Source organism: Geotrypetes seraphini, chromosome 3, assembly GCF_902459505.1.
Source record: "Geotrypetes seraphini chromosome 3, aGeoSer1.1, whole genome shotgun sequence".
NCBI lineage: Eukaryota > Metazoa > Chordata > Amphibia > Gymnophiona > Dermophiidae > Geotrypetes > Geotrypetes seraphini.
In genome coordinates, this window is record NC_047086.1 from 29,068,817 (window position 1) to 29,095,729 (window position 26,913).

Sequence of the window (26,913 nt, forward strand, 5' to 3'; positions counted from 1 at the left end):
TTGCATTAAGTAAAACTCGTTATAGTTTATAAATCTTTCCTTAATTGCTTCTGATAATTTCAGCTATACACAGCTGAACGCAGTGCAACATGCAGAAAGTGAAGTTTAGAGAGTGTTTCACTTTCTGCATGTAGAACTGCTTTCAATTTGAAATTAGTGTTAATTAGGCTGAAAACTCAAATAAAAGCATGTACCTGCAAGCTGTCCATTCTGGCAGTCAACGTTTCCCTGAGCACACTGTTTAGCCTCTGCACTGAGCTATGAACATCAGGTGCTTCCTGCCCAGCCATGCAGTCCAGCTGCTGCTCTCCAGTGCTCTCCAGAAGTGAAGACAGACAAGGCTCACAAAGAGCAGCTTCAAACTTCTTCATGTACTTAAAGAGGGTTCTACAATCAAGACAAAGAGAATAAATAAGAATAAAATCAAGTTACTTGTAGCATTTTTCTGATTGAACAGCAGGATTCATGTCCTCATAAGAGACATTCTAGCTAGGGAGGGAAGGGAATGGATTGTAACATTTAGCTCACATTTTGATAGACTTCATTTAAAAAGGTGGGGGAGAGTGGGAATCCCAAAAGTGCTAATAATCAATGAGCAGACAGCAGAATTATTCTGAATGACTAAAGGCCATTTTCAAGATTTTTCTTTTTCTGTTTGCTTTTTCCTTTCTATGTATTTTTGAGGCAACTTTACAATTAAAGAAAACAGGCCTTGAGGGAAATAGCTGGATTCTGCACAATTCAAGAAGATTTTGCAGGACAAACCATATAAACCTACTGTTGCATCATCTTATTGTTGAAAACCGTTGCATAAGATGGATCGTGCACCAAGGTCTGAAGCATATGCTCTCCTCGCATAACATCTAAATCACCTTCTGCTCAACTGTCACTAATGGATTCAGTTCTGGCTGCTAGGTCATACAGTTGAGGCAATTCTTACCCCATGCTGAGGATTGCTGATATTATTCCCTGATTGAGGATGCCAGGGGCTTACAGAGGCTGGGCTGCTCAAGACTTGCATAATATATATTTAATTATATACAAACTTTATGCAACTAGCTAAGCCAGCCCAGCTGCCATCAGATCACAAATCTTGCAAGTAAGCCTGCTCCCAGGCACAGACCTTTGGGACTTACCAGAAGTGAACCCTGCAGGGATTTTCCCTGCACCTCCTCCCACTCTTAGGGACATAAGTAATCAGCTCTTTAGGACTGTTTGTTCAGAAGCCCTAACTCAACCCAAAGCTAGACAGGAAAGATAGAACAAAAAAGCCCCAATGAATTTCCACCTAAATCTGCCATAACTGCACCAGAGCTGTCCAGATGTCAACACCATCTACTGAAGACAGAGAAATATTGGCTCAGGAGTTCTCAGGAATGTAGGAAAATTCCTTGACAGGATTTTCTACTGGTACAGCAACATAAACTCATTCATCTGGACTGGTCTGCTAATGACATACAAGAAGAAAACATTTTGTGAAGCGCAGCAGGAAAGAAATCTTACCAGCTTCAGAGGGACGCAAAGACTGAGGCAGCCCTGCATGATGTAGCACATGAAATGATACACATGCTTGTTCTAGACTAGTTTTAAGCTATGTTTTCCTGCATCAGGTTCAGTCAGATGACATCACCCAAATATGAAGGCTTGCAATCTTTAGTTTAGTTTAGTTTAAAGAGTTCATGCTTCCCTCTACTGATGATCTCAAGGTGGCCAAACAGGTTGAAAAGATGACTGTGAAAGCTAGAAAGATGCTGGGGTCCATAAGGAGAAAAAAGTATGGCCAGTAGGGAAAAGGAGGTATTGATGCCCCTGTATAAGACTTTGGTGAGACCTCATTTAGAATATTGTGTACAATTCTGGAGGCCGCACCTTCAAAAAGATAAAAACAGGATGGAGTCGATCCAGAGGAAGGTTACTAAAATGGTCGGTGGTTTTCATCATAAGGTGTATGGAGACAAAGATCTCAATATGTATACTTTGTAGTGAAAGGTCATTTGGGCAGCCACAAAAACCAGAGACGTGAAGAAAGTACAAAAGTATCTTTATTCAGCATATGCAGGACTCCTGGGCAATAAAAGTTCTGCCTCAGAAATGTCCAAATAAGGAAAAACAAGTTCTTTTATACCATTCTCATATACATATTGGACGCTACAAGGGGGTTTCTATAGGTTAACTATTGACAATTTTACAACTCATGACTGGACCTAATACAAAGCATACCATTGGTCCTTATGAGCCTATAGTAAATACACAACTTATCTAAGCATTGCAGTTTTGATATATGTACAGGAGAGCGAGGTACATTATCACTTTCTTAAGCAGAAATAGAAATGTAACACGTGATTTCCCAGAAAAAGGTACCCTACTAAGGAAATGAAACTTATTCTAAAATAATGAGCAAGGCCCACATTCCTTCAGGCAAAGTAATTCATGAAAAATCATAATAGAGGTCGCTGACCCCCTTCAGTAGGAAAGGCAGGAGAGGGGAGATATGATAGAGACATTTAAATACCTATGTGGCATAAATGTGCATGAGGCAAGTCTTTTTGATTTGAAAGGAAACTCTGGAATGAGAGGGCATAGGATGAAATTAAGAGGAGACAGGCTCAGGAGTAATCTAAGGAAATACTTTTTACAGACAGGGTGGTAGATATGTGGAATAGTCTCCTGGTAGTCGTGGTGGAGACAAAGAATGTCTAAATTCAAGAAAGCGTGGGACAGGCGCTTAGGATCTCTTAAGGAGAGGAGGAGATAGTGGATACTGTACATGGGCAGAATGGATGGGCCATTTGGCCTTTATCTGCTATCATGTTTCTATATAAATTGAAGTGAAAGGCTGCTAACTTTTCTTCATTGGGAGTGTCCAACGTGATGGAGAGAAAAAACCCAAATATAAAAATAAAAACCAAAAAATATACATTGTATATTCCAAAACAGTTAACAAAATTTTTTATTAAGTTGTACAAAGAGCTGTTGAAATTCAAGAGCCATAGGGTAGAGCTTAGACATTGTCTTAGCCACCTATGAAGAACCCTCCGGGGTCTCCCAATGTTCCATAATTAACAATGTGATATCTGGATGCAAGGGAAAAAAATGTGGTCCAAGTCTTAGTGTCACTGATAACTGAGCACTGTGTAGCTGGGGTCTGTGGGAATTCCAGCTTTAATTCCCCCAGTGAATCCGTAATAAGTTCTAATAGTGCTGCCGACATTAAAAGACGGAGTACTGTAGGGTACCTCCTTTGTCAAGGGCTACCTCTATCTCTTAACGGTTTCTGACTGAGAACCCAAATCCCCCAGAAACAAAGCTTCACCCTGGGACAGTAATGGCATGGATTGTGACCCCCATTCCTCCAAGTCTTTCTATGACTAGTCTCCTTGGTTCTGATCAGGACCCTTTTCTGGTGGGGGTGCACTCTGAAAGGGAATATCCCCTTGAGCAGCAGCCGGCGCATCTGCAGGTGGCGCACGGAGAGCCTGAAAATTTAAGTAAGCTTTCCACATCAGACTTACAAAGTCAGGGGTAAAGCCCTGCTCAGAAGGCCCAGAAGACGCATGCAGGGACTCAGCTTGACTCATCTTGGACTCCACAGTGTCTATGCATCTTTGCTTTGCAAAGTCATTATTTTAGAGCTCCAGCAGGGAGCCCTGAAAAATGTGCCCTCTGAGGCAGATGTAAGTTTTTTAAATGAAATTGGGAAATCCAAGATGGCCATGGCAGCAGTGATTTCATGTCAGAAAACAGCCTGGGGAAGTCATTTCAAAAAATTATAGGAAGGGGGTTTTGGAGGTGGCCCCAGAAAACCTCAAAACTTGAAATTTCAGACTCACCCCCTGAGATGGACCCTGACCTGTCTAAATTGCTGGAGGCAAAGAAGGTATACAAAATAGCTCAGACTGAAACCTAAGTCTATAAAAAATGGATGGTGAATTTCCCAGTAAATTAACCTGCATTTACAAGGAAACAAACTTTCAGCTGAACATGCAGACCTGAACACTGTCTATAGATGACTCATCTGTCCTTGGCCAAAAGTCCAGGCTAAGCAGAATGGAAAAAGTTGTCTCCAGTTGTATAAGAGAGATAAGAACAGAAACAAACCACACCTTATATGGACAAGGAGGCCCATGAGAGCTGAGAAGGGGGTTTAGGAACAGGATGTGTCCAGGGTAAACTTAATTATGTTTTACCAGATCAGGTGATCCTCTAGTGATGTCATAAAAAGTATAAAAATGTGGAGAATGCAGCTTAGATTCAGAGACATTTTCTACACTGATAGATGCCGGCACTCTGTCATGTCGTAAATCTCTTTCCTGTGTGCTCTCTGATTATATGCTGAATGTTTCTTTATAATTATTTTATTCGCTGTTCATTTATTACTATAGCATTTTTATAATAAAATATCAGCGTTATTCTAAAGCACATAGTATGTGGCGTGGTCATTCTCTCTTAGATAGAGAGGTAAATGATGAAGCCTAGCAGCGGGTTCTTTCATAGGTGACCCAGACGTGATGCCCTGGTGCTTGATGATAATTTTATTTTTCAGAAAGTCTAAACAAAAGCCTGTTTGAGGGTTGCCTAAGGTAAGACAATAAGCCAAACAGAGGGCTGTTGTGCCTGAGATTCAAAAGCCAAGCAGAGACCGTATGGATTTTTTACCCCGATTTTCCCTATAGGCTATAATAGCCTGTACTCACAGTACTATGCTGGTGCCTGTCATTTTGCAGCTGGAAAACTGGAGAATACTTCTGCCTAAGAACAGGATTTGCAAAGTCTTCGGGCTTCCAGTCGGGCCGAAGCCAGACAGACCTCAGAATTCCTAGAATTTTTGGACTATGATCAGTGGACGTGAATGCAGCAGGCACCTGCTAGAGACCTACCAGACTGCTATGGGGCCAAACAACCTACACTCAAGCTCCTGATAAATCAGGGTGTGAGCTAGCAAGCTGGGGTCCCGAAAAAGTTTAATTTATCATTTTGAGTGTGGCACACCTGATGCAACGAATTACTGGTTTCATTTACTGAATAGAATCTTATTCCTGTACAGATAAGCACATTATTCCTTTACCATAAGCCCATGCATGGAAAATACATTTTACTCATATATTACACAGATCTCTCCCCTTTCTAACCCTTTTCACCATTACCTGTGTGTCTTTTCTACAGACTGCTTCACAGACCAGAAATTGGCATCATTCCACTTTGAGATATTTACAAAATCCTGCAAAAGAAAGCGCTCTTATTTCAAAGAACTATTATTTTATTTTTTAAGTTAATGTTTATCACTAATCTAAGCGACTGCAATGCTGAAAACTGCGAGGGGGCAGCATCTCCAAATGGGTTTTGTGCTATGTCAGTAATGATTCTCAATCCTAAACCACTGTGTATAGATTATGATCTCAGTCTCTCAGATTCTACGGCTAACACTTGCTATAGTACTTGCATTGTGCCAGAGAGCTTTTTCCTGGACTTCATATATTATAATTTATAGAGAGCGGGAATATTTTTCACCTTTATCACCAATGAGAAGCAAATGATATACAGAAAGTTTTTAAAAAGCAGCAGAACTGAGCAAAGCAGAGGAAGACACTGTCATCTACTACTACTATTAATTATTTCTATAGCACTATACCAGACGCACGCAGCGTTGCACAGAGTCACAAAGAATAAGCAAAATCGTAGGAATTCATATTTCATTTACTAAAAGTAAAGAATTCTTCAAAATGAGGTAGTACTACCAATTTTCTTTGAAAAAAGATGGAATGAAAATAAGGTAAAATATACTCATACCTGATATATTTCCTTAAATCCTGCTAGACCAGTCCAGGACTCACCCTGGAAGATACAGTTTTGAGATATCTGTGATCTTTGCCAGCCAATGAACATAAACATTCCCCCTACTGGATCAGATCAAGGGTTCAAATAGCCCAGCATCCTGTTTCCAAAAATGGCCAGTCTGGATAACAAATTCCTGGCAGAACCCCAAAAGGTGGCACAATTTCATGCTACTTAATCCCAAAGATAAGCAGTGCAGGAACAGGAGCAGGCCCAACACCCAGCTCCAACTCCAGGGACAACTGACCTGCTCCCCCCAAAGAAGCGCAGAGTAATAGTCATCGGGGATTCCATGCTGAGGGGCACCGAGGGACCAATTTGCAGACCGGATATGCAATCTAGGGAGGTCTGCTGTCTGCCTGGAGCCAGGATACGAGATGTCACCGCCAGTCTGGATAGACTACTCACGCCCCGAGACCACTTTCCTATGCTTCTTGCCAACATAGGAACCAACGACACTGCCAGGAACACACCGGACACCATCACCAGAGACTTTGGAGCACTGGGTGAGAGGCTGAAGCAGACAGGAGCGCAGGTGGTTTTCTCATCGATCCTCCCAGTTAGAGGCAAGGGAAGAGCCAGAGATGAACGTATCCTGAGGACGAACGAGTGGCTACAGGGATGGTGCCGGGATATGAACTTTGGATTCCTAAACCATGGGGAAGCACTACAAGGACTTCAGGGACCAGACGGACTCCATTTGACCAGTAGGGGTAAGAACGTCTTCGGACACCGACTAGCCCGCCTGCTTCACAGGGCTTTAAACTAGGTAAGTCGGGGGAGGGTACCCATTCACATATTAGTGCAGAAAGGAATTATCCTGATGAGGTGAGTCGAAACTCCGCTTCCATGTCCAAGGTAAGTACCCACATTGCAAACAGTTCTTTGGGAGTCACACCGACTCGGGTAGGATACGCCTCACAGGGACTTAGCAAACACAAGATATGGAGGGCCATGTATGTCAATGCACACAGTTTAGGTAACAAAATTCTAGAATTGGAGGCTGAAATAAGGAATGCCGACCTAGATGTGGTGGCAATATCTGAAACTTGGTTCACGGACTCACATGGGTGGGATATGGCTATACCGGGCTACAATCTACTTCGTCAGGACAGAGAGGGCAGGTTAGGAGGGGGGGTAGCTCTATACATTAAAGAGGACATCAAAACCACCAGGATCACAGATGTCAAGTACACCGGGGAGTCCCTCTGGGTAAACCTGGCAAGAGGCAGAGAAAAATGCCTGTATCTAGGTGTGGTTTACAGACCCCCAAGACAACTGGAAGACATGGACGCAGAATTAATTGAAGACATAGAGAATATCACTCTACGAGGAGAAGCTGTACTGCTAGGGGACTTCAATATGCCTGATGCAGACTGGAACTTATTTTCAGCGACAACCAGCGGTAGCAGGAGGCTCTTAACCTCCATAAAGGGAGCACGTCTCAAACAAATGGTAACGGAGCCCACTAGGGCCCAGGCGATCCTCGACCTGGTACTTACCAACGGGGAAAGCGTTTCAGAGGTCTCAGTAGGAGATACGCTAGCCTCCAGCGACCACAATATAGTATGGTTCAACCTTAGGAAAGGCTTCCCTAGATCAAACACGAAAACAAAGGTACTCAATTTCTTGGGCACAGACTTCGCACGCATGGGAGATTTCGTCCATCAGACGCTGCAGGACCAAGCGGAGACCGATTATGTAGAAGCTAAGTGGTTAACACTGAAATCAACCATACATGAAGCAACTAGCCGCTTCATAAAATCAGTAAATAAACGACAAAGAAACAATAAACCCCAATGGTTCACCGCGGAGATCTCACACCTCATTAAGGAGAAGAAAAAAGCGTTTCTCTCCTACAAGCGCACGGAGAAAAGAGAGGCAAAAGTAGAATATAGGACCAGGTCTACAGCGGTCAAAATGGCAGTTAGGGAGGCAAAACTTCGAGTGGAAGAAATTCTGGCAAAAAACATTAAAAAGGGGGACAAATCCTTCTTCAGGTATATTAGTAACAGAAAAAGGAACACAGGCGGGATAGTACGCCTTAGAAGACCGGACGGAAGTTACGTGGAAGCAGATTCCGATAAAGCCGAACTACTGAATGAATACTTCTGCTCAGTCTTCACCTGTGAGGCACCGGGACACGGTCCCCAGTTGAAGGCAACACAAAGCACAGAAGACCCGTTTCAGAATTTTGAGTTCACACCAGGTGAAGTTTACAGTGAACTGGCAAGACTCAAGGTGAACAAAGCCATGGGACCAGACAATTTGCACCCAAGAATGCTCAGAGAATTGAGCGATGTCCTGGCGAAACTGTTGGCTGAGCTATTCAATCTCTCCCTAAGTAAGGGGAAAAAAGTTCCCCTGGACTGGAAATTAGCTAATGTCGTTCCTCTGCATAAAAAGGGTTGCAGGGCAGAGGCTGCGAATTATAGACCGGTGAGTCTCACATCAATAGTGTGCAAACTCATGGAAACACTAATTAAAAGCAAATTGGACACGATCTTGAATGAAGGGAATCTTCGGGATCCCAGTCAGCATGGATTCACCAAGGGTAGGTCCTGCCAATCCAATCTCATCAGCTTCTTTGACTGGGTAACAAGAAAGTTGGACTTGGGAGAGTCTTTGGACGTCGTGTACCTGGACTTCAGGAAAGCTTTTGACAGTGTCCCACACCGCAGGCTGCAAAGCAAGATGGAATCGATGGGGTTAGGAGAGACACTAACTGCATGGGTCAATGATTGGCTGAGTGGCAGACTTCAGAGGGTGGTGGTTAATGGTACCCTCTCTAAACATCGGAGGTGACCAGTGGAGTGCCGCAGGGCTCGGTCCTGGGTCCACTCCTTTTCAACATATTCATAGGGGATCTGACTCAAGGGCTTCAAGGTAAAATAACACTATTCGCCGATGACGCCAAACTATGTAATATAGTAAGTGAATGCAGTTTACAGAATTATATGGCGCAGGACCTGCTTACATTGGAAAGTTGGTCCTCAACCTGGCAGCTAGGCTTCAATGCTAAGAAATGTAAGGCCATGCACCTCGGAAGCGGAAATCCATGCAGGACGTACTTCTTGAACGGAGAAACTTTAACTAGGACTTCAGCAGAACGAGATTTAGGAGTAATCATCAGTGCAGACATGAAAACTGCCAATCAAGTGGAGAAGGCTTCATCTAAGGCAAGGCAGATATTGGGTTGTATCAATAGAAGTTTCATCAGCCGAAAGCCTGAAGTCATAATGCCGTTGTACAGGGCCATGGTGAGACCTCATCTGGAGTACTGTGTGCAATTCTGGAGGCCACATTACAGTAAAGATGTGCGCAGAATTGAATCGGTTCAACGGACGGCCACCAGGATGATCTCGGGGCTCAAGGGTCTCTCGTACGAAGAGAGACTGAACAAATTGCAGCTCTACACTCTTGAGGAACGTAGGAAGAGGGGAGACATGATCGAAACATTTAAGTACCTCACGGGACGTGTCGAAGTGGAAGATGATATTTTCTTTCTCAAGGGACCCTCGGCCACAAGAGGGCACCCGCTCAAACTCAGGAGCGGAAAATTTCATGGCGACACCAGAAAGTATTTCTTCACAGAGAGAGTGGTTGATCATTGGAACAAGCTTCCAGTGCAGGTGATCGAGGCAGACAGCGTGCCAGACTTTAAGAATAAATGGGATACCCATGTGGGATCCCTACGAGTGTCAAGATAAGGAAATTGGGTCATTAGGGCATAGACAGGGGGTGGGTAAGCAGAGTGGGCAGACTTGATGGGCTGTAGCCCTTTTCTGCCATCATCTTCTATGTTTCTATGTTTCCTCAGGACTACCTTAATGGTTTATGGACTTTTCCTCCAGAAATCTGTCCACATTTTTTTAAAAAACACAGCTACATTAACTGCTTTTAAAACGTGCTCTGATGAGTTCTCGTGCTCAACTATGTTTAATGTACAGTGCTGCATGCGTCTAGTAGTGCTATAGAAAAAAGTAGTAATTATTCACTGAATAAGAAATGTTCTCTTATTTGTTTTAAATGTTCTGCTATGAAACTTCATGGCATGCCCCTAGTCTTTGTACTTTTTGAAAGAGTAAACAATCAATTCACATTTACCCATTCCACTCCACTAAGGATTTTATAGATCTCTATCAATCTCCCTCAGTTATCTCTTCTGCTCCCCAATTCAAATTTCGACTTTTGATTCTTTCCCTGGGTGGATTGAGTCCTAGAACTTCCCGAGGGGATGGGGGAGAGAGGGGTTACAGTAGTGACTCCCCCCCCCAATGTGCTACACGGCACATGGATGCTCCTCAGACTGCCATCCACCAGAAATAGAGAATGAATCTGAAGTATCCTGACCTGAGGGGTCCATTCTACTTTTTAAAAATAAAAAACGAGGTGTTTTGAGGCAGATAGAAGCTTTATATTTCAAATTGGGAAATCTAAGATGGCCATTGTGGCAGTGATTTTAGTGCCAAAAGCAGCCTGGGGAAACCACACAGAAAAATCAAAAATAGCGATTTTTGAGGAGAGGGAATCTAGCACTAGCTCTAGAAACCTTCAAAAATAAAATTTTAAGGACCCCTTAAATTGATCTGCCAGACTGCTATTCCCATGCTGTGTGCTGGGAGCTGCAGAATGGAAGCTATACAGCTTGCAGGGAGATCCTCTGCCTCAACAAGCCTGGAATCCAGACTGCTTGCTTCTTTGGACTGCCTCTCAGACCCAACACACCGGCCAGAGACCTCAACCCCCTCCAGAACCAGCGCATGTTAAACGGGGAGAGGAATGCAGTTGGCCCCAATCCTGGAGGAAAACCGCCATGGAACCTGCACTCAAACCCACTAGTGGATGAACCTGGGCAAACTATGTTTTCCAAGGAAATAGTCCCTGAGCTCCCGAACTGTAAATGCAGGATGTCCAAGTGGGTACACTGCAAAGCAGCCTTACCTTTGGAAACCTAATAGGCAGGGTGAGCCCCAAGGACAGGGTTGAGAATCACTGCTTTTATTTACCTTATTTTTTTGTTTTAAAAATTTATACATCGCCTACAACTTAGGTGGTTTTCAAATATATATATGCCTCCGAGTCCTCAGTCCAGTTTTATAGCAGCAGTAAAAGCAATTCCTCCCTCAATGGACTTGAGAACATCAAAGCTTTGCTGCAAAATGCACCTTAAATATGTTGCCTTTTTTCAGCTCTTCATCTCTTTAACAGATGGTGCATTAAAAACCATGCTGTAAGATTTTAAAATTGCTCATTTAAAACTTACGTTAAATACAATTTTTCAAAAAAGATTACAGGCAGTCCCCTGAGTTACACTCGCCTGATTTAAGTATGACTTGTACTTAAGAACGCTGTTGCGGCTTCATTTGATTTCACTGTTCGGTATTTCCAGTGCCATAGACTCCTATACTTCTCCTGTAGCAGATTCAGGAATGATGCATGGCCACATTGAGAACAGTGTGAGGTTGTGCATGCTGTACCTTAGAGGGAACACTGGTAGGGACAGTTGGCCCTTTTGTCCACTGGGAGCAGAGGTAACCAGCAAGAATCTTAAAAGCTACAAGTTCTAAGTTATACACAAATCAGACTTAAGAACAGCTTTAAAAACGTAACTCATTCTTGACTGCCTGTACTATGACACATGATCTGGAGTTTCTTTTTCATCCTGGCAAGGCACTTTTTCAGTATGATTTATTCTTTTAACTCAGTACAGTAAAGCAGTTTTCTCCACCACATCCACAACCATACACTAGACATCCCATGCACAGAGTCTTCTTCTAACTTCCTGCTCGATCATAACAGGACCAAATTCCTGTATCATTTTTTTAATGTATTAACTACTGCCACTGGCATTACCTTGAGTTCTTTTTCCAAGGGAAGGCGAAGCTCAGTAATTCTGGCTTGAACACACTCTGAAAACTGCTTGTAATAATTATAGAGGTTCCACAACATACTGCACAGTGAGGCTGAAATAAAAAAAAACAAGGGAGTGAGCAAGTGCCATAAGTGAAGACTTTGAGGGGGGGAGGGTCAGTCAATCAGAAGCTATCAATGTTTGAAGAGCAAAGCACTATCATGGCTAGCTCATAGTTCTCTGAAAGGTTTCTTTTGTACTCCCACCACTTGTTTTGCACTGTGGGTCTCACCAAGCCTTGGAAATACACATTTTCAAAATATGTGCAAGCAGCAGCTACAGCTAATGTTGAATGAATCTGCAGTGCAGACACTAACAATCCATCTCCCTTTAAGTCACATAAGATTTCAGATAGCTCGATATCTCCTTCTACCATTTTTTTGGGCTAAGTCTCCAAAATATATTGGTACTTCTTTTGGACAGCAATGATGAAAACATCTTGAATATCTGCTATTTACTCAAAAGGATCTGGAATAGTACCCCGTGGAGGAGCAACCACTAAAAAGGCATCCATTAAGCCACCCAAACATCATATTCCACTATTTTAAATGGCACCAAAAGACAATCCAGACACAAGAGTCTTATCTGTGAGAAGGGACTCAATTTTGTTAGATTTTGCATTGTATTTTATAGATTTAGTTAACTGCTTTGGCTATCTTTCAAGTGCTTAAAATTCCATTCAAACTTGTCCACAAGTATTCAAGCAACACTGATTATTATCCAGAGTAGCTACAAGAGAATAATTACCACCCGAAGTGGTAAAATCAATAAAGAGCTAGAAAATAGGGTACTTTTATTATTTGCTGTTGAATTCCCAATCATAACACTGCACTGGTAAATATGACCTATTTGACCGAGTAACCACAAAATTGTATCAGAAGCAAGGTGCAGATTGTGGTATACTGTACTTTTATTTCTACTAAAGTTTTGAAACCTGATTGTCTTAACTAGATTTTAAGTTCCAAGGAGTGTCCATGAAATTAGTAACTTTGAAATAAGGCACATGGGTTCACACAGTGATGTTAAAGTTCTTCTTCTCTTCTGATTTCCCCTACTATTGCATATACACCACACTGAATGGTGTTTTGATCTTTAAACAAGATGTAATATTAGACATGGAAGTTGAGAAAACACAGAGGGGTAGATAAGATATTCAAATCAATTTAAACAGCCAGGAACGATTGCAGGTTGGGATGAAGAAGAGCTCCTTGATTCTGTGTAAGCAGAGTAGGAAATATTGGAAAAAGTATGGGTTCTCTGGTGCTGAGTTGAAGTAGAAGGGAGAATCAATGTTGTCTGGGCCACCAAGGAGCCATGAGTATCATGGAGGCTGACTCCTGCTTGAGCTTGAAAAGAGTTTTCAGGATGAGAGGAGTGGGAGGGAATGCATAGAGGAAGAATAGCATCCAATCCAGAAGAAATGCATCTGCTTCCAGGACTGGAGCAGAAGCGAGCAGTTTGTGGTTGTGGGGAGCTGCGAATAAGTCCACCTGAAGAGTGCTCCATTGTACAAAGATTGACTGAAGAGTTGTCAAGCTGAGTGTCCATTCGTGAGGCTGGAGAATCCTGCTGAGTTTGTCCGCCCTCTATATAGACTGCTCACAGAAAAAGATTGTGGATGGTTGCCCAAAGCCAAATCTTTTGCGCCTCTTGACAAAGGGGAAGAGAGCCCGTGCCTCCTTGCTTGTTGATGTAGTACTTCACTACTTGATTGTCCGTTCGAAGGAGGAGAACTTGTCGGTCAGGAACGTAAGCCATGCCTCTGCTGGGTCAGACCTGAGATCCATCATGCCCAGCAGTCCACCCATGCAGCGGCCCATCAGGTCCAGGACCTGTATACTAGCCTTCTATCTATACCCTTCTATCCCCTTTTCCTTTAGAAAATTGTCCAATCCCTTCTTGAACTCCAATACCGTTTCCTGTCCTATCACTCCCTCTGGAAGCGCGTTCCAGGTGTCCACCACCCGTTGGGTGAAGAAGAACTTCCTAGCATTGGTTCTGAATCTGTCTCCTTTTAATTTTTCAGAATGCTCTCTTGTTCTTGTAGTTGTCGAAAGTTTGAAGAATCTGTCCCTCTCCAGTTTCTCTATGCCCTTCGTGATCTTATAAGTTTCTATCATATCCCCTCTAAGTCTCTGCTTCTCCAGCGAAAAAAGCCCCAGTCTCTCTTATCTTTCTGCGTATGAAAGGTTTTCCATATCTTTTAACAAACGCGTCGCTCTCTTCTGAACCCTCTCAAGTATCGCCATATCCTTCTTTAGGTACGGTGACCAATATTGGACGCAATACTCCAGATGCGGGCGCACCATCGCCCGATACAATGGCAGGATAACTTTTTTCGTTCTGCTTCTTGATAATACCCTTCTTGATAATACCCTTCTTGATTATTTGCTTTCTTAGAAGCTGCTGCGCATTGTGCCGATGGCTTCATTGTCATATCCACTATTACCCCCAAGTCCCTTTCTTGGGAACTCTCACTCAATAACAGCCCTCCCATTGTGTAGCTGTACCACGGGTTTCTGTTTCCTACGTGTAAGACTTTGCATTTCTCTACATTGAACTTCATCTGCCATCTCGTCGCCCACTCCGTTTGTTTAGGTCCCTTTGTAAATCTTCGCAGTCCTCTTTAGTCCTAGCCCTATTGAATAGCTTAGTGTCATCTACAAATTTTATTACTTCGCTCTTTGTCCCCGTTTCTAGATCATTTATAAATACAATGAATAGCAGCGGTCCAAGCACCGACCCCTGCGGAACACCACTCGTGACCTTCCTCCAGTCCGAGTAGTGGCCCTTCACTCCTACCCTATGCTTTCTGCCCGCCAACCAATTCCTGATCCATCTGTGTATGTCTCCTTCCACCCCATGGTTCTTTAGTTTCCGAAGTAGGCGTTCATGGGGCATCTTGTCAAAGGCTTTTTGGAAGTCTAAGTATACAATGTCTATGGGGTCCCCTCTGTCCATCCGTTTGTTAATTCCTTCGAAGAAGTGCAATAAGTTTGTCAGGCACGATCTTCCCTTGCAGAAGCCATGTTGGCTTGTTTTCATAAGTTTATGCCTCTCTAGATGTTCCTCGATGCTATCTTTTATCAGCGCTTCCGCCATTTTCCCCGGAACCGAGGTCAGACTTACCGGTCTGTAGTTCCCAGGGTCACCTCTCGATCCCTTTTTAAAGATGGGCATAACATTGGCTATCTTCCAATCCTCCGGGATCACGCCTGTTTTCAGGGATAGATTACAAACCTGCTGTAGTAGTTCCGCTATTTCCTCCTTTAGTTCTTTCAATACTCTAGGGTGGATTCTGTCCAGGTCCGGCGATTTGTCAGATTTTAATGTTTCTATCTGCCTGTGTACGTCCTCAAGGCTTGCTTCCATGGATGTTAATTTCTCTGCTTGGTCTCCTTTGAAGATTTGTTCAGGTTCCGGTATGTTGGATGTGTCTTCTTTTGTAAAGAATGAAAAAGACGAAAAGAACATGTTTAGTCTTTTAGTCTTTCCGTCACTTCTTTCTCCTCCTTCACCACTCCCTTCATATCTTCGTCATCCAGTGGTTCCACCTCCTCCCTAGCCGGCTGTTTCCCTTTAACATATCTGAAGAACGGTTTGAAATTTCGTGCTTCCCTGGCTAGCCTCTCTTCATATTCCCTTTTTGCTTTTTTAACCACGAGGTGACATTCTTTATGATACTTCATGTGTTCATTCCATTTCTCCTCGGTTTTGCCCTTTTTCCATTTCTTGAATGAATTCTTCTTATTCCCTATCGCTTTCTTCACTTCTTTAGTTATCCACGCTGGCTCTTTTTGCACCCTTTTCTGAATCTGGGGATATACCGATTTTGCGCCTCGCTTACCATGTCCTTGAATAAAGACCAGGCTTGCTCTGCAGACTGCCATTTCTTTGTGTTGTTCCTGAGTTTCTTCCTTACCATTACCCTCATTGCTTCATAGTTTCCTTTCTTGAAGTTAAAAGTTGTCGCTGTGGTTCTCTTTCCCTTTGGTATTCCTACTTCAACTTTGAACTTGTTCATGTTATGATCACTGTTTCTCAACAGTCCCACTACTTTCATGTCCTTTGCAGGTCCTCTTAGCCCATTAAGGATTAGATCCAGAGTGGCATTTCCTCTCGTCGGTTCTCTGACAAGCTGATCCATGAAGCAATCCTGTACAGCTTCCAGGAATCCGGTCTCCCTAGCGCATTTTGAATTTCCAAGACTCCAGTCTATTCCGGGATAGTTGAAGTCTCCCATAATGATTGTGTTACCGTTTTTGCATTCCCATTTCATCTCATCATAAGGCGTATTAGGGTTTTTTTTGGGTTTTTTTTTTTTTAATATACCGCCTATCAAGGGTATCTAAGCGGTTTTACAATCAGGTATTCAAGCATTTTCCAATTCTTCATCGGTAGTTTCGTTTTACCCAGGTGGACGATAGTACAGGTCCATCTTTATCTCGGGCCCTTTCCTTCCCGGTATTTTAACCCATAGCGATTCCAATTTGTTGATCGTCGCTGCTGTGTCCACTCTGGTCGAGTATATGCTTTCTTTTATATATATAGAGCTATTCCTCCTCCTTTCTGCCCTGACCTCGCGATAGAGTTTGTACCCCGGCAGTGCTATGTCCCATTTGTTTTCTTCATTCCACCATGTTTCGGAGACCCCAATGATGTCTAGGTTCTCAGTTTTGGCATGACTTCTAGTTCCCCCATTTTGTTCCTTAGGCTCCTTGCATTAGTATATATGCAATTTAAGTCCTGGTAATTTTTTTGTCTTCATTTCCTTTACCTGTGCTTCGATCTTTATTTTCTTCTCCTGTGCTACAATCCTCATTCTCCTCCTCTGGTTCAATCCACTCTTGTGTTTTGCCTGTTGTTTCTTCCCAGCATTTTTCCCTCGTAGTATCTTCATAGGATACCTTTTCCCGAATTGTCGACACTTGGTCGACTGCCGGCTTTCCCCTTCTTCTTAGTTTAAAGCCTGTTCTATTCCTCTCTTGACGTTGTTTGCCAGAAGTCTAATTCCCGCCGCGCTCAGGTGTAGTCCATCTCTCCTGAAGAGCTTGCTCTTGACCCAAAACGTTGTCCAGTTCCTCACGAAGTGGAACCCTTCTTCCTCACACCATCTCCTCATCCATGCATTTATTGATTGTAGTTCTGTCTGCCTCTTCACAATGTGTAATACATCATCCTGAGATCCAGCAAATTGAAATCTGCGTTCTTTGGAAGTCCAGTAACCCTGCACCCGAAGGCCGCTCCCCAGGCGTAGGGAGAAGCATCCGTTGTGAGTACCTGGCGGTGCGGAGGAAGATGGAAAAGACCTCTGGATAGAATGGAAGAGGTCATCCACCCGTGGAGTGATTGCAGAAGAGACAAGGTTACAGAGATATGCTGTGAAAGCGGATCTGTCACCTGACACCACTGAGAAGCTAGGGTCCACTGAGGAGTGCGAAGATGCAATCTGGCTAGTAGGGTGACATGAACCATGGAGGCCATGTGGCCCAAAAGAACCATCATGCGTCTCGCAAAGATTGCTTGTAGCTGAAACATCTATTAACAGAGATAAAGCAAGGCAGCTAGGCGATCTGGAAGAAGGAATGCCCTCATAAGAGTAGTATCCAGAATAGCCTCGATGAATAGAAGACGATGAGTTGGTTGGACTTTGGGAAATTGATTTCAAAGCCCAAGGTTTGAAGGAAAGAAATGGTATGAGTCGTCGCCAGGGTCACCTCCTGAGACGATGAAGCCTTGATCAACCAGTCGTCCAGATAAGGAAACACCTGAAGACCCTGGGATCAGAGGGCTGCTGCCACTACAATCAAGCACTTCGTGAAGACTCTGGGAGAAGATGCCAGGCCGAACGGAAGACCTTTGTACTGGTAGTGATGACAACTGATTTGAAAGTGAAGATATTTCCTGGAAGCTGGATGAATTGGTATACTGTCTCTTTTTAGAGATGTCTTATATCAAGCAGGGTGACATAGCCGACACGTTTCGCGGGAACCGCTTTATCAAGGCACCACCCCTCTTGTTTTACCCCCCGAGGAGGAGGAGGGCGATAGTACAAGAGAGGTGGTTCCTTGATAAAGCGGTTCCCGCGAAACATGTCGGCTATGTCACCCTGCTTGATATAAGACATCTCTAAAAAGAGACAGTACAGCAACATATAAGCTAAGTGAAATGAACTTAAACTATAAGTTACAGAAAATTATAAGTATCTAAAGCTCTTGATGGAAGCTAAAATGAAAAATTAGACCCAGTGACGATTTGCCACGTAAAGCTCAGAACAGTGATAAGTTTGAATTCTGAGTGGTGACGCTGAGGGCCTAAGAAACATCTTTAAAGGTCGCTAGTTGAAATAAGGAAGAAGTTCTTATTTCTATTAAACTTATGTTTATGAAATAGCCATCTGAAGTTTTGTATGCTATAAAAAATTTGATTTCTTTTTATTATCAGGCACTTCTAATCTGGAATGATTTACCGTTTTAAATTAGATCAGAAGTTCGTTGAACGTTTTTTAGGAAGCTTTTAAAAACATTTTTAATTAAGAAATTTCTATCTTGAAATTGATGATTTGTGTTTATTGTATTTTAAGGAATTTGGTATAATATTATGTTTGACTGGGTTGAATTTATTGTGATCTGCCATGAACTCACAAGGGCTATGGTGGAATACAAATGGTAATGTAATGGTCCAGTAAGAGCAATGAAGCCCTCTTAATCCTGCCCCTAGTGGCTGTCACATGAAAATGGCTTCTGTGACCTATTGCAGCAGATTTGTGGTATTCCAAAGTCCTTATAACTGCCAAATACTTATTTATTTAAAAATATTTATAGCCCACACCACAACAACTTTGGTTGGCAAACAATTGATAACATACATAATTTACGATATATTCAAAACAAGACAAAACTCATCAATACAAAATTACACCAAAAATAGATTCAATCTGCTAATTGAATTGTGGCTAATTTACTTTTAAGATCGTGGTCTGGTTGGTTATTCCTTTATGAAGTTAAATCTGTGTGTGCAAAGCTGAAATTATAAGCCTGATGCAGAGCAAGAGAAGACAAGAGGCTATATCAGATCTTCTGTTCTTCAAGAAATACCTTTATGCCATAATGCTGTTCTGCTGTCGTCCTCTGCTTTTTGCCTCTCCTTTTGCTGACCCCTTACACTGTACTTTCAGAGAGGCAAGAGTGATGCCCACTTGTTCCAAAGCAACTATCCTGGAAAATGGAGGCACCCAACTCCACACAGAGCTCAGACTGCTAAATATGAGAATATTTCTCTAATTTGATAGTCTCCACCTTTTATTTGACAGACAGAGCCCTCTCAGTGCATCATAAAATGTAACACAAGTACAAGTATCAGGTACTGCCATTTTCCAAGATGGCAATGCCGAGAAGACGACAGAGGACACTGCTCCTGCCTTTTAAGGTATACCTCTGAGGGAGTTCTGCTGGACACTGGGGACTTTTGTGTCTGAGTGAGTGGAAAAGGGGTATTATGTTGGGTGATGTTGAAGGGAGGGAGAGGGCTGCTATACTACCAGGGTTTTTTTGGAGCTGATTCAAGTTTCAAATTTTATTATGGCTTGATATACTGCTTGACTTTCCTAAGCGGTTTACATCATACAATTCTAAAAATTATTCTTAAAAAAAAAAAAAAAAAAAAAGGGGGGGGGGGGGGGAAGACATACATGATAAAATATTAATAAACTAGACATGATACAAAAGGGAAGTGTGTGAGATTTACATTTCCTAAAAAGAAAAAATGAGGGTGGAGGTAAAAAACATAAGGGTGAGTAGAATGATTTAGGTTAAGCACTTGGGTCTAGATCTCATGCGCATCTTTTTTCTTTTTTTAATCTTTATTCATTTTAAAGCTAACAATAAGTGCAACATATTATACAAATATTTTATACTTTAAACAGCACTTAAATTTAATCAAATTATATTTCATAACAAATACATATCTCTTATCCTTCCCTCTTATACACACAAAAATTACAATCAACAATAAATCAAATTAAAGGTATTTCCCTATCCAACCCACCCTGGATGTGTATAATCAAAGGGCTAAATCAATAATCATTCCTTAAAGAATTTTGTCAATGGTTCCCAAACATCCTTAAATTTTCTATAATGTCCCAGTTGTATGGCAATCATACGTTTCAGTTTAAAAGTGTGGCATAAAGATTCCCACCTGCGCATCTTTAAAGAGAAAGTTTTTGAGGTTAGACTTGAATTTATTAGTGTTAGTTTCCTGCCTCAAAGTTATTGGGAGAGAGTTCCACAGCGTTGGAGCTACCACAGAAAAATTTGTTTTGCGTGTTGTGTCGTAAAATGTCTGTTGAACAGAGGGAATTGTGAGAAGATATTGTTGGGATAATCAAAGTTTTGTATGGAATCAACAGTCCATCAATAAATGCAGGGGGATGGATGGTTAGCACTTTGGTTTTTTTTTTTATTTTTTTTAATATAATTTTTTATTGAAAAAGCAGTCAAATATACACAACAGTGGTCAGGCACATGACCACAGAACAGGTACAACAACAAAGCGAAACAGTAGGAAATATAGATGCCTCATAGCAAAGGAGGAGCAATCGTAACAACCGTCACGGAGAAACACACACTCGATGCCCCCGAAAGCATCCTCCTCAAGAGAAGGAAGACTGCAAAAACATTTTTCCGTTAGTAGAAACCCCACATCCTACAATCACCCAACCAGCCAACAACAGAACTATCCAGCACAAACAATCCGCACAAGCCACAACAGCCACACACCTAGCACCCAACAGACAAACCACAATCAACCGCGCTCGAGAGTCACCGGTCAGGGTGCACGGAGGAATCCCCAATCAAGGGGCCACCCATAACCAAAAAGGATCAAATTAAGGCAGGGCCATGGGAGCTGCGGGATCAGCCGCTACTTGAAATGCTCTCCACAGGGAAACGTATACTACCCTATCACGTCCAGTAGATGCCGCATGGGTTTGAAGTTCAAAAGCAGCTAGCTCCCGCATGTTGTGGAGCCATTGAGTGAATGACGCGGGCTCAGGTTCCACCCAATGTAAAAGCAACAGCTTTTTCACCACTAAAAGTGCAGTGTACAAAAACTTCTGATACGGTGTGGTAAAGCCTGCAGCGGATACATCTCCCAGGTCACCCAACAATAAGAGGCTATAAGACCGGGGAATGGTCCGGCCAAGGAGGCCCTCAAGGAAAGGGAGAACCTGGAGCCATAAAGCCGCATGGGGGCACTCCAAAAACATGTGCAGTAGTGTGCTCCTCGCTCTCCGACAATGAGAGCAAGTGTCATCATCCCATAAACCCATGGCATATCCCCGAGCCCTAGATATGTAAGTCCGATGCAAGATCTTATATTGCATTTCCCTAAGGTCCATTGATCCCGTGAATTGATTAAGGTTAGCAAAAAGGTCCAGAAATTGGGGCTCCGTAAACCCGAGAGCTAAATCTCGAGACCACCGGGCCACAACCCTAGGCAGATAAGAGGTGGGAAGAGCATTTTTGAGTAGCCTATACCAAGTGGACAAGGTATTTGTTTGAGAAGGTAAGAGTGCCAAGTAAGAATCCAATTTCCCCAGTGCCCATGTCTCTCCCCACTGTCGAGTTAAGGAAAAATAGTAATGTCTGGCCTGCAAATAGGCCCAAAAATGCGTAGCCGGGAGATCCCATCGAGTCTGGAGGAGAGAGAAAGTGGGGAAGGTCCCTGAGGTCTCATCAGAAAGATGTCGCAAGCTGACACAGCCCCGGGACTCCCACAATTGAAACCCCGTCGTACCCATCCCCGGGAGGAAGTCCACATTACCTACCAGGGGTAAGAAAGGAGAAGCCTGTGGGGCCCGTCCCTGCGCCTTCCGCCACCACCACCACGCCCTGCGTAGCGGTTTTAGGAGAGGGAATCGGGAATCCTCCCCCGGAATAGACCGGGGGGACAGATACAATAAAGATACAAAGGAATGAGGAGCGCACCACGCTCGGATCCAGCCCGAAGGTGAGTACCTATAATGACCAGAGATACCCTCGTGAACAAAGCGCATCAGGGAAGCAACGTTATACATGCGAATATCAGGAAGATTTAGGCCTCCTTGCCTAGAGTCTAGGGATAAAGTAACAAAACTGATACGAGCCCGTCTTTTGCGCCACAGGAAAGAAAGAAGAATAGACCGAAAGGCCTGGACATCCTTATTCAGGATCCAAAGCGGAATTGTTTGAAGTGGATATAAAAGCTTCGGCAGGAGCACCATTTTGAATAACGCCGCACGGCCCCAGAGAGAGAGGGGTAAATCCTTCCACTTCTCGCACAGAGCGCGGATAGCCTCAATATGATGGAGAACATTGTACTGATAAAGAAGATGAGATTGAGTGCTTAAATAAACTCCAAGGTATCGCATGGGTGTCCGAACCGGCGGAATCGGTAGAGCATCATGCCATTGCTCATGATGGTGAGAGGCCAGAGGTAAGAGTTCCGATTTGGCGCAGTTAACCCGAAGTCCCGAGACAGTCCCAAAATCTTGAACAAGAGAAAGAGCCTCCGGTAAGTGTAAGGGAGCGTTTTCCAAATATAACAGAATATCATCCGCGAATAGGTTGATGCGACTTTCCTTGGTTCCAACCTTAATACCGAGAAGAAAAGGATGAGATCGAATTTTAACCGCTAGGGGTTCAATAGCCAGAAGAAAAAGTAGCGGGGACAGGGGGCACCCCTGGCGAGTACCCCGTGCTAGCGGAAAGGAGGAAGTAAGTTGTCCATTAATAAGAAGCTTAGCCTGTGGTAAAAAATAAAGACCACGCACCCAGTCCACAAACGCGCCTTCCAACCCATAATGCTCCATAACCCAGAAAAGGTAAGACCAGGATATGCTATCAAACGCTTTCTCCATATCAAGGCCCACTATAGCTGCCTGGTTAGTTCCCCCTCTGCGAGAATAAATGGCCATCAAAGCTCTCGTGAGATTCATTGAGGCATATCTGCCAGGTACAAAGCCCACCTGATCTTCATGAATAAGGAGGTGGAGATAGATGTTCAGACGTTTAGCAAGTAACGCAGCAAGCAGTTTTGCATCCTGATTAAGTAGCGATATGGGCCTATAAGAGCCCACCTGAGACGAATCCTTACCCGGCTTGGGCAACAAAACTACATGTGCCAGATTATAGCGGTCCACACCTTTTTGGGAGTGCAAGGAATTAAAAGCATCTGCCAGAGGGTCAGATATAACGTCAGACAAAATCTTGTAGTATTCCGGTCCGTAACCATCCGGCCCAGGCGATTTAGTCAATTTAAGCTCCTTAATACCCAATTCCACCTCAAGGCGCGTTATGGGAGCATTCAGAGCCTGAACTTGAGTCGGTTGGAGCCGTGGAAGGAGGATATCACTAAAGAAGCGGTCTCTATCTGCGCCCGTCGAGGGCCGCTCGGCATACAAATCCTTATAATACGTCACAAATTGCTGATGTATGTGTGCTTCAGTCGTATGTGTGTGACCCTGCGTGTCGGTAATAGCTGTGATGACTTGTCGCTTACGATATGGGCGGACCAAGCATGCCATCAACCTCCCTGCTCTCCCCCCCCACCTATGCAAATTATAACGACGAAAATACAAATCCCTCTCCGCTCGCTTGGAGAGAATCATATCTATCTGCTGTCTAAGTGTACGTAAGCGGATACGATCAGCCTCCTGCAAAGTCCCCTGGAGGCGCCTCCGCAGCTGCTGGAACTCGCCTGACAGCATCAGCAATTCCGCTTCTAATTTCTTTTTCTTCCCCGCGACATACGCGATAACGAAGCCCCGTAATACTGCCTTGGAAGCCTCCCAGAACAGCCCAGGATCAATGTCAGGATCAGAATTGGTATTAAAGTAATCCAGCCATTTTTCCCTAAGGTATCTACGAAAACCAAGATCTTTAAAGAGGTATCCCGGGAAATGCCACGTCCGAGTCGAAGAGTCAGCTGTAATTTGAAGGGATAGCGTCACAGGGGAATGATCGGAAAGAGGAACGTCCTCTATCTCCACAGCACAAACAATGGGCAGCAGCGCGGGTGAGAGCAAGAAATAGTCAAGACGAGTATAAAAATTGTGAGGATTGGAGTAGAACGTATAAGTACGCTCCGTGGGGTGGAATAGGCGCCAGATATCTAAAAGGCCTAACTGCGTGGTCAAAAAATTTACTCCTTTACCCATGTGGTCCTTAGGGAAGCGTTTGGCCGGAGTACAATCTTGAGAAGGATCCGCCGTAATGTTAAAGTCACCCCCCATGAGGATTTGGTAACCCGGGTGCTGTGCCAGCCGCGACATCAACCCCGAAAAGAAACAGTGATTATAGATGTTAGGGGCATATACATTACAAAATAAGTATTTCCGTCCCCAGAGCTCTCCCAGCACTATGACATAACGGCCCTCTTTGTCTTGGATAACCCTATGCAATTGAAACGGGAGTTGTTTATGGACCAAAATGGCTACCCCCCTCTGACGAGTGTTGTAAGAAGAATAATACACTTCACCCACCCAGTCCCTCCTAAGTTTCTCGTGTTCTACATTAGTGAGATGGGTCTCTTGTAGGAAAGCTATATCGATACGTTCCCTGCGGAACCAAGAAAGTATTTTCTTCCGTTTAACTGGGGAGTGGATCCCATCCACATTAAGGGAGGAAAATTTGAGATTAACCATTGTCCACCCAGCCTAGAACGGCATGTGCAGAAATGACAATCAGAGAATAGTAGAGGTAGAAGAGCCCCCCAGCTAGGCCCTCCCCCTTCGTAGCATCATAGAGATCAGGTATTGGCAAACAAAGGAAATACATAAATACCCGTGCTCTCGAGACTCCACGCATACATCCCCAATCATACCCACCCCCCCCGATACACTCCCTCCCACCCCCTCACCTCCCAACCACCCCCCCACAAAACTGACCCACTTTCCATCACTCTACCCATCCCGGACCCAAAGCAGATCCCGTGCCCCACACCCCCCCTCCCCCAGAAACAATGTGCAGCATGATATCTATATAGTCAGCACAAGAGCAACAAAAGTAAACAAACACGCTCTTCAAATGGGGATGCACACAGAACGCCCGCCTCGGACCTCACAGCAGGCTGCACAGGAAGAGAGTCTTGTCCCCCTGCACAGTGAGACAGACCCGGAGCCCGCATAAGGGGCTCAACAGGTACAGATGGCAGGAAGATAGCCATGGGGTATGTAAGTCCAGGCGCCACATTCCGAAAGCTGTCAGCGTCCATCTCTCTGCAGGCTCCATTCAAAGGATACCATTCCGTCCCCTTCGACAGGGAGAAAGCCCTCCACCTCCCTGGCGGTCAAAGCGGTATGTCAGTCAGGCCAACACCAACTCCCGGCCCCTCAAGGAGCCGGCAGTCCCTCCAGATATGAACGGAGGGCTGCTGGGGTATCCATCATGACCACTCCGGTGTTGGTGTGAATGCGCACCTTAGCAGGATAGTGAAGGTTGAATTTGATCCCACGGGCATGAAGCTGGGTGCAGTAGGGCGCCAAAGCCCTTCGTTTCTCCGAGAGCCGGATGGAGAAGTCCTGAAATAGCAGAAGCTTGGTGCCGTTGTAATCCAGGGAACGAGCTTGTCTGTATGTCTCCAAGATGCGAGCCTTAACCGCATAGTTGAGGAATCGGGCTATAACAGGACGTGGTCTGGCTCCCTCAGCACGTGGCGCTCCTATGCGATGTACCCTTTCCACCTGCACCAAGCCCAGGGAAGCAGTGAGTCCAAGGGTCCGAGGCAACCACGTGGCCACCAGGTCTCCAAGCTCAGTATCCCGGACCGACTCCGGCACCCCTATGAGCCGTAAATTATTTCGACGGCTGCGGTTTTCAGCCTCCTCAGCCCGATCATCCAGCTGCTGGATTTTTGCTTCCAAGGCCGCCAATCGCCCGTCCGCTGTGTCCGCCCGATCTTCCTGTGCCGATATTCTCTCCTCAGCCTGCTGGATGCGCGCAGCGTGACCTGCAATGCTGTCTTTTACTTCTTCTAGCACAGCATGCAGTTTAGACAACTTTTCGTCCAGCAGTTTTGAAAGATGGCAGACTGAGACTTGCATATCTGCCTCGTGCTGGGACGCAGCTGCCGAGAGCGGGCTGGGGGCCGCCATTTTTTCAGGCTTAAGTGACCGGTCCTTGACAGGCCTCGGGGTTCTTATCGGCATGCCGGCCGATCGCGGCTGATCTGCGTGCCGCCGGGGGGTCCACTCAGAAGCAGGAGAGAGCCCGAAGCTGAAGCAGGGAAATTCAGCGCGATTCGCGCTGGCTAATAGCAAGTTGTGCGGCGGTTTCTGGAGGTGGGAGCGGAGCTCGATCTACCCGCGTCCGTTCAGCGCGGTAGCGTCACGTGACCCCCGGTTAGCACTTTGAATGTGAGAAAGTATTTTGAATGTGATCCAACGGGATAAGGGCAACCAGTGGGCCTTTTTCAGAAGAGGCATTACATTGTCAAATTTCTTGGCGTTAAAGATAATTTTATTGCTGTGTTTTGAATTATTTGAAGCCTCCTGATTTATTTTTGTGTAATCCCCTGGTAAAGAGAATTACAATAATCTAAGTTGGAAATGACTAATGAATGAATGAGAATAATAAGAGATTTAGGGTCCAGAAGCCATGTGAGAGAGTGAATCATTTTGAGTTTAAAGAAAACACTTCCGAATTACTGAACTAATTTGTACGTTAAATGCCCTCCTTCCTGTCAGTGTGTGAGCCAACAACAATTATTATTCATGTACAGGGAGACACTTGGCAATAAGCTGCGGATTAGTGCTGCAGTTTTAATGTGGCAGCAATTTGCATTCTCACTGATTACTGATCTCAGTGGTAATGTTATTTGTGGGAACCTCAAATTAGAAACCATAGGGTCAGTGGCTCTAATGCACAGTTTTCTGCATTAGCTCCAAAGAGAACCATAAACAGGTATTCTCTTTGCTAAGGGTTGGTTAACCCTGGGACAAATATTATTTTAGCTCAAGATATAATCGCTGTTTTATAATCTCTTCTAAGGAAATGTATTCAGAGTAACATCATATCAAGATGGGTTTTGAACATATTTTTATAACTTGTATGCCAGATGTCTAAGTATTTTATTACCTAATAAAATAATTGATTATCACTTTGCCAAAGTTATTTTAATAAGGCAGCAAT

The 26,913-nt window shown here is 44.1% G+C and overlaps 1 protein-coding gene across 2 annotated transcripts in view; it reads right to left on the minus strand.

Annotated features, from left to right (window-relative positions):
- MDN1 (midasin AAA ATPase 1) overlaps nucleotides 1-26,913 on the minus strand; it is a 943,760-nt gene that overhangs the window by 194,252 nt on the left and 722,595 nt on the right. For both annotated transcript variants that reach the window (XM_033936734.1, XM_033936735.1), the window contains exons 71-73: nucleotides 11,689-11,798; nucleotides 5,145-5,218; nucleotides 195-387 (exon numbers count right to left, since the gene is read on the minus strand). In XM_033936734.1, the coding sequence (XP_033792625.1) occupies nucleotides 195-387; nucleotides 5,145-5,218; nucleotides 11,689-11,798 (377 nt within the window). The remainder of the gene's footprint in view (nucleotides 1-194; nucleotides 388-5,144; nucleotides 5,219-11,688; nucleotides 11,799-26,913) is intronic.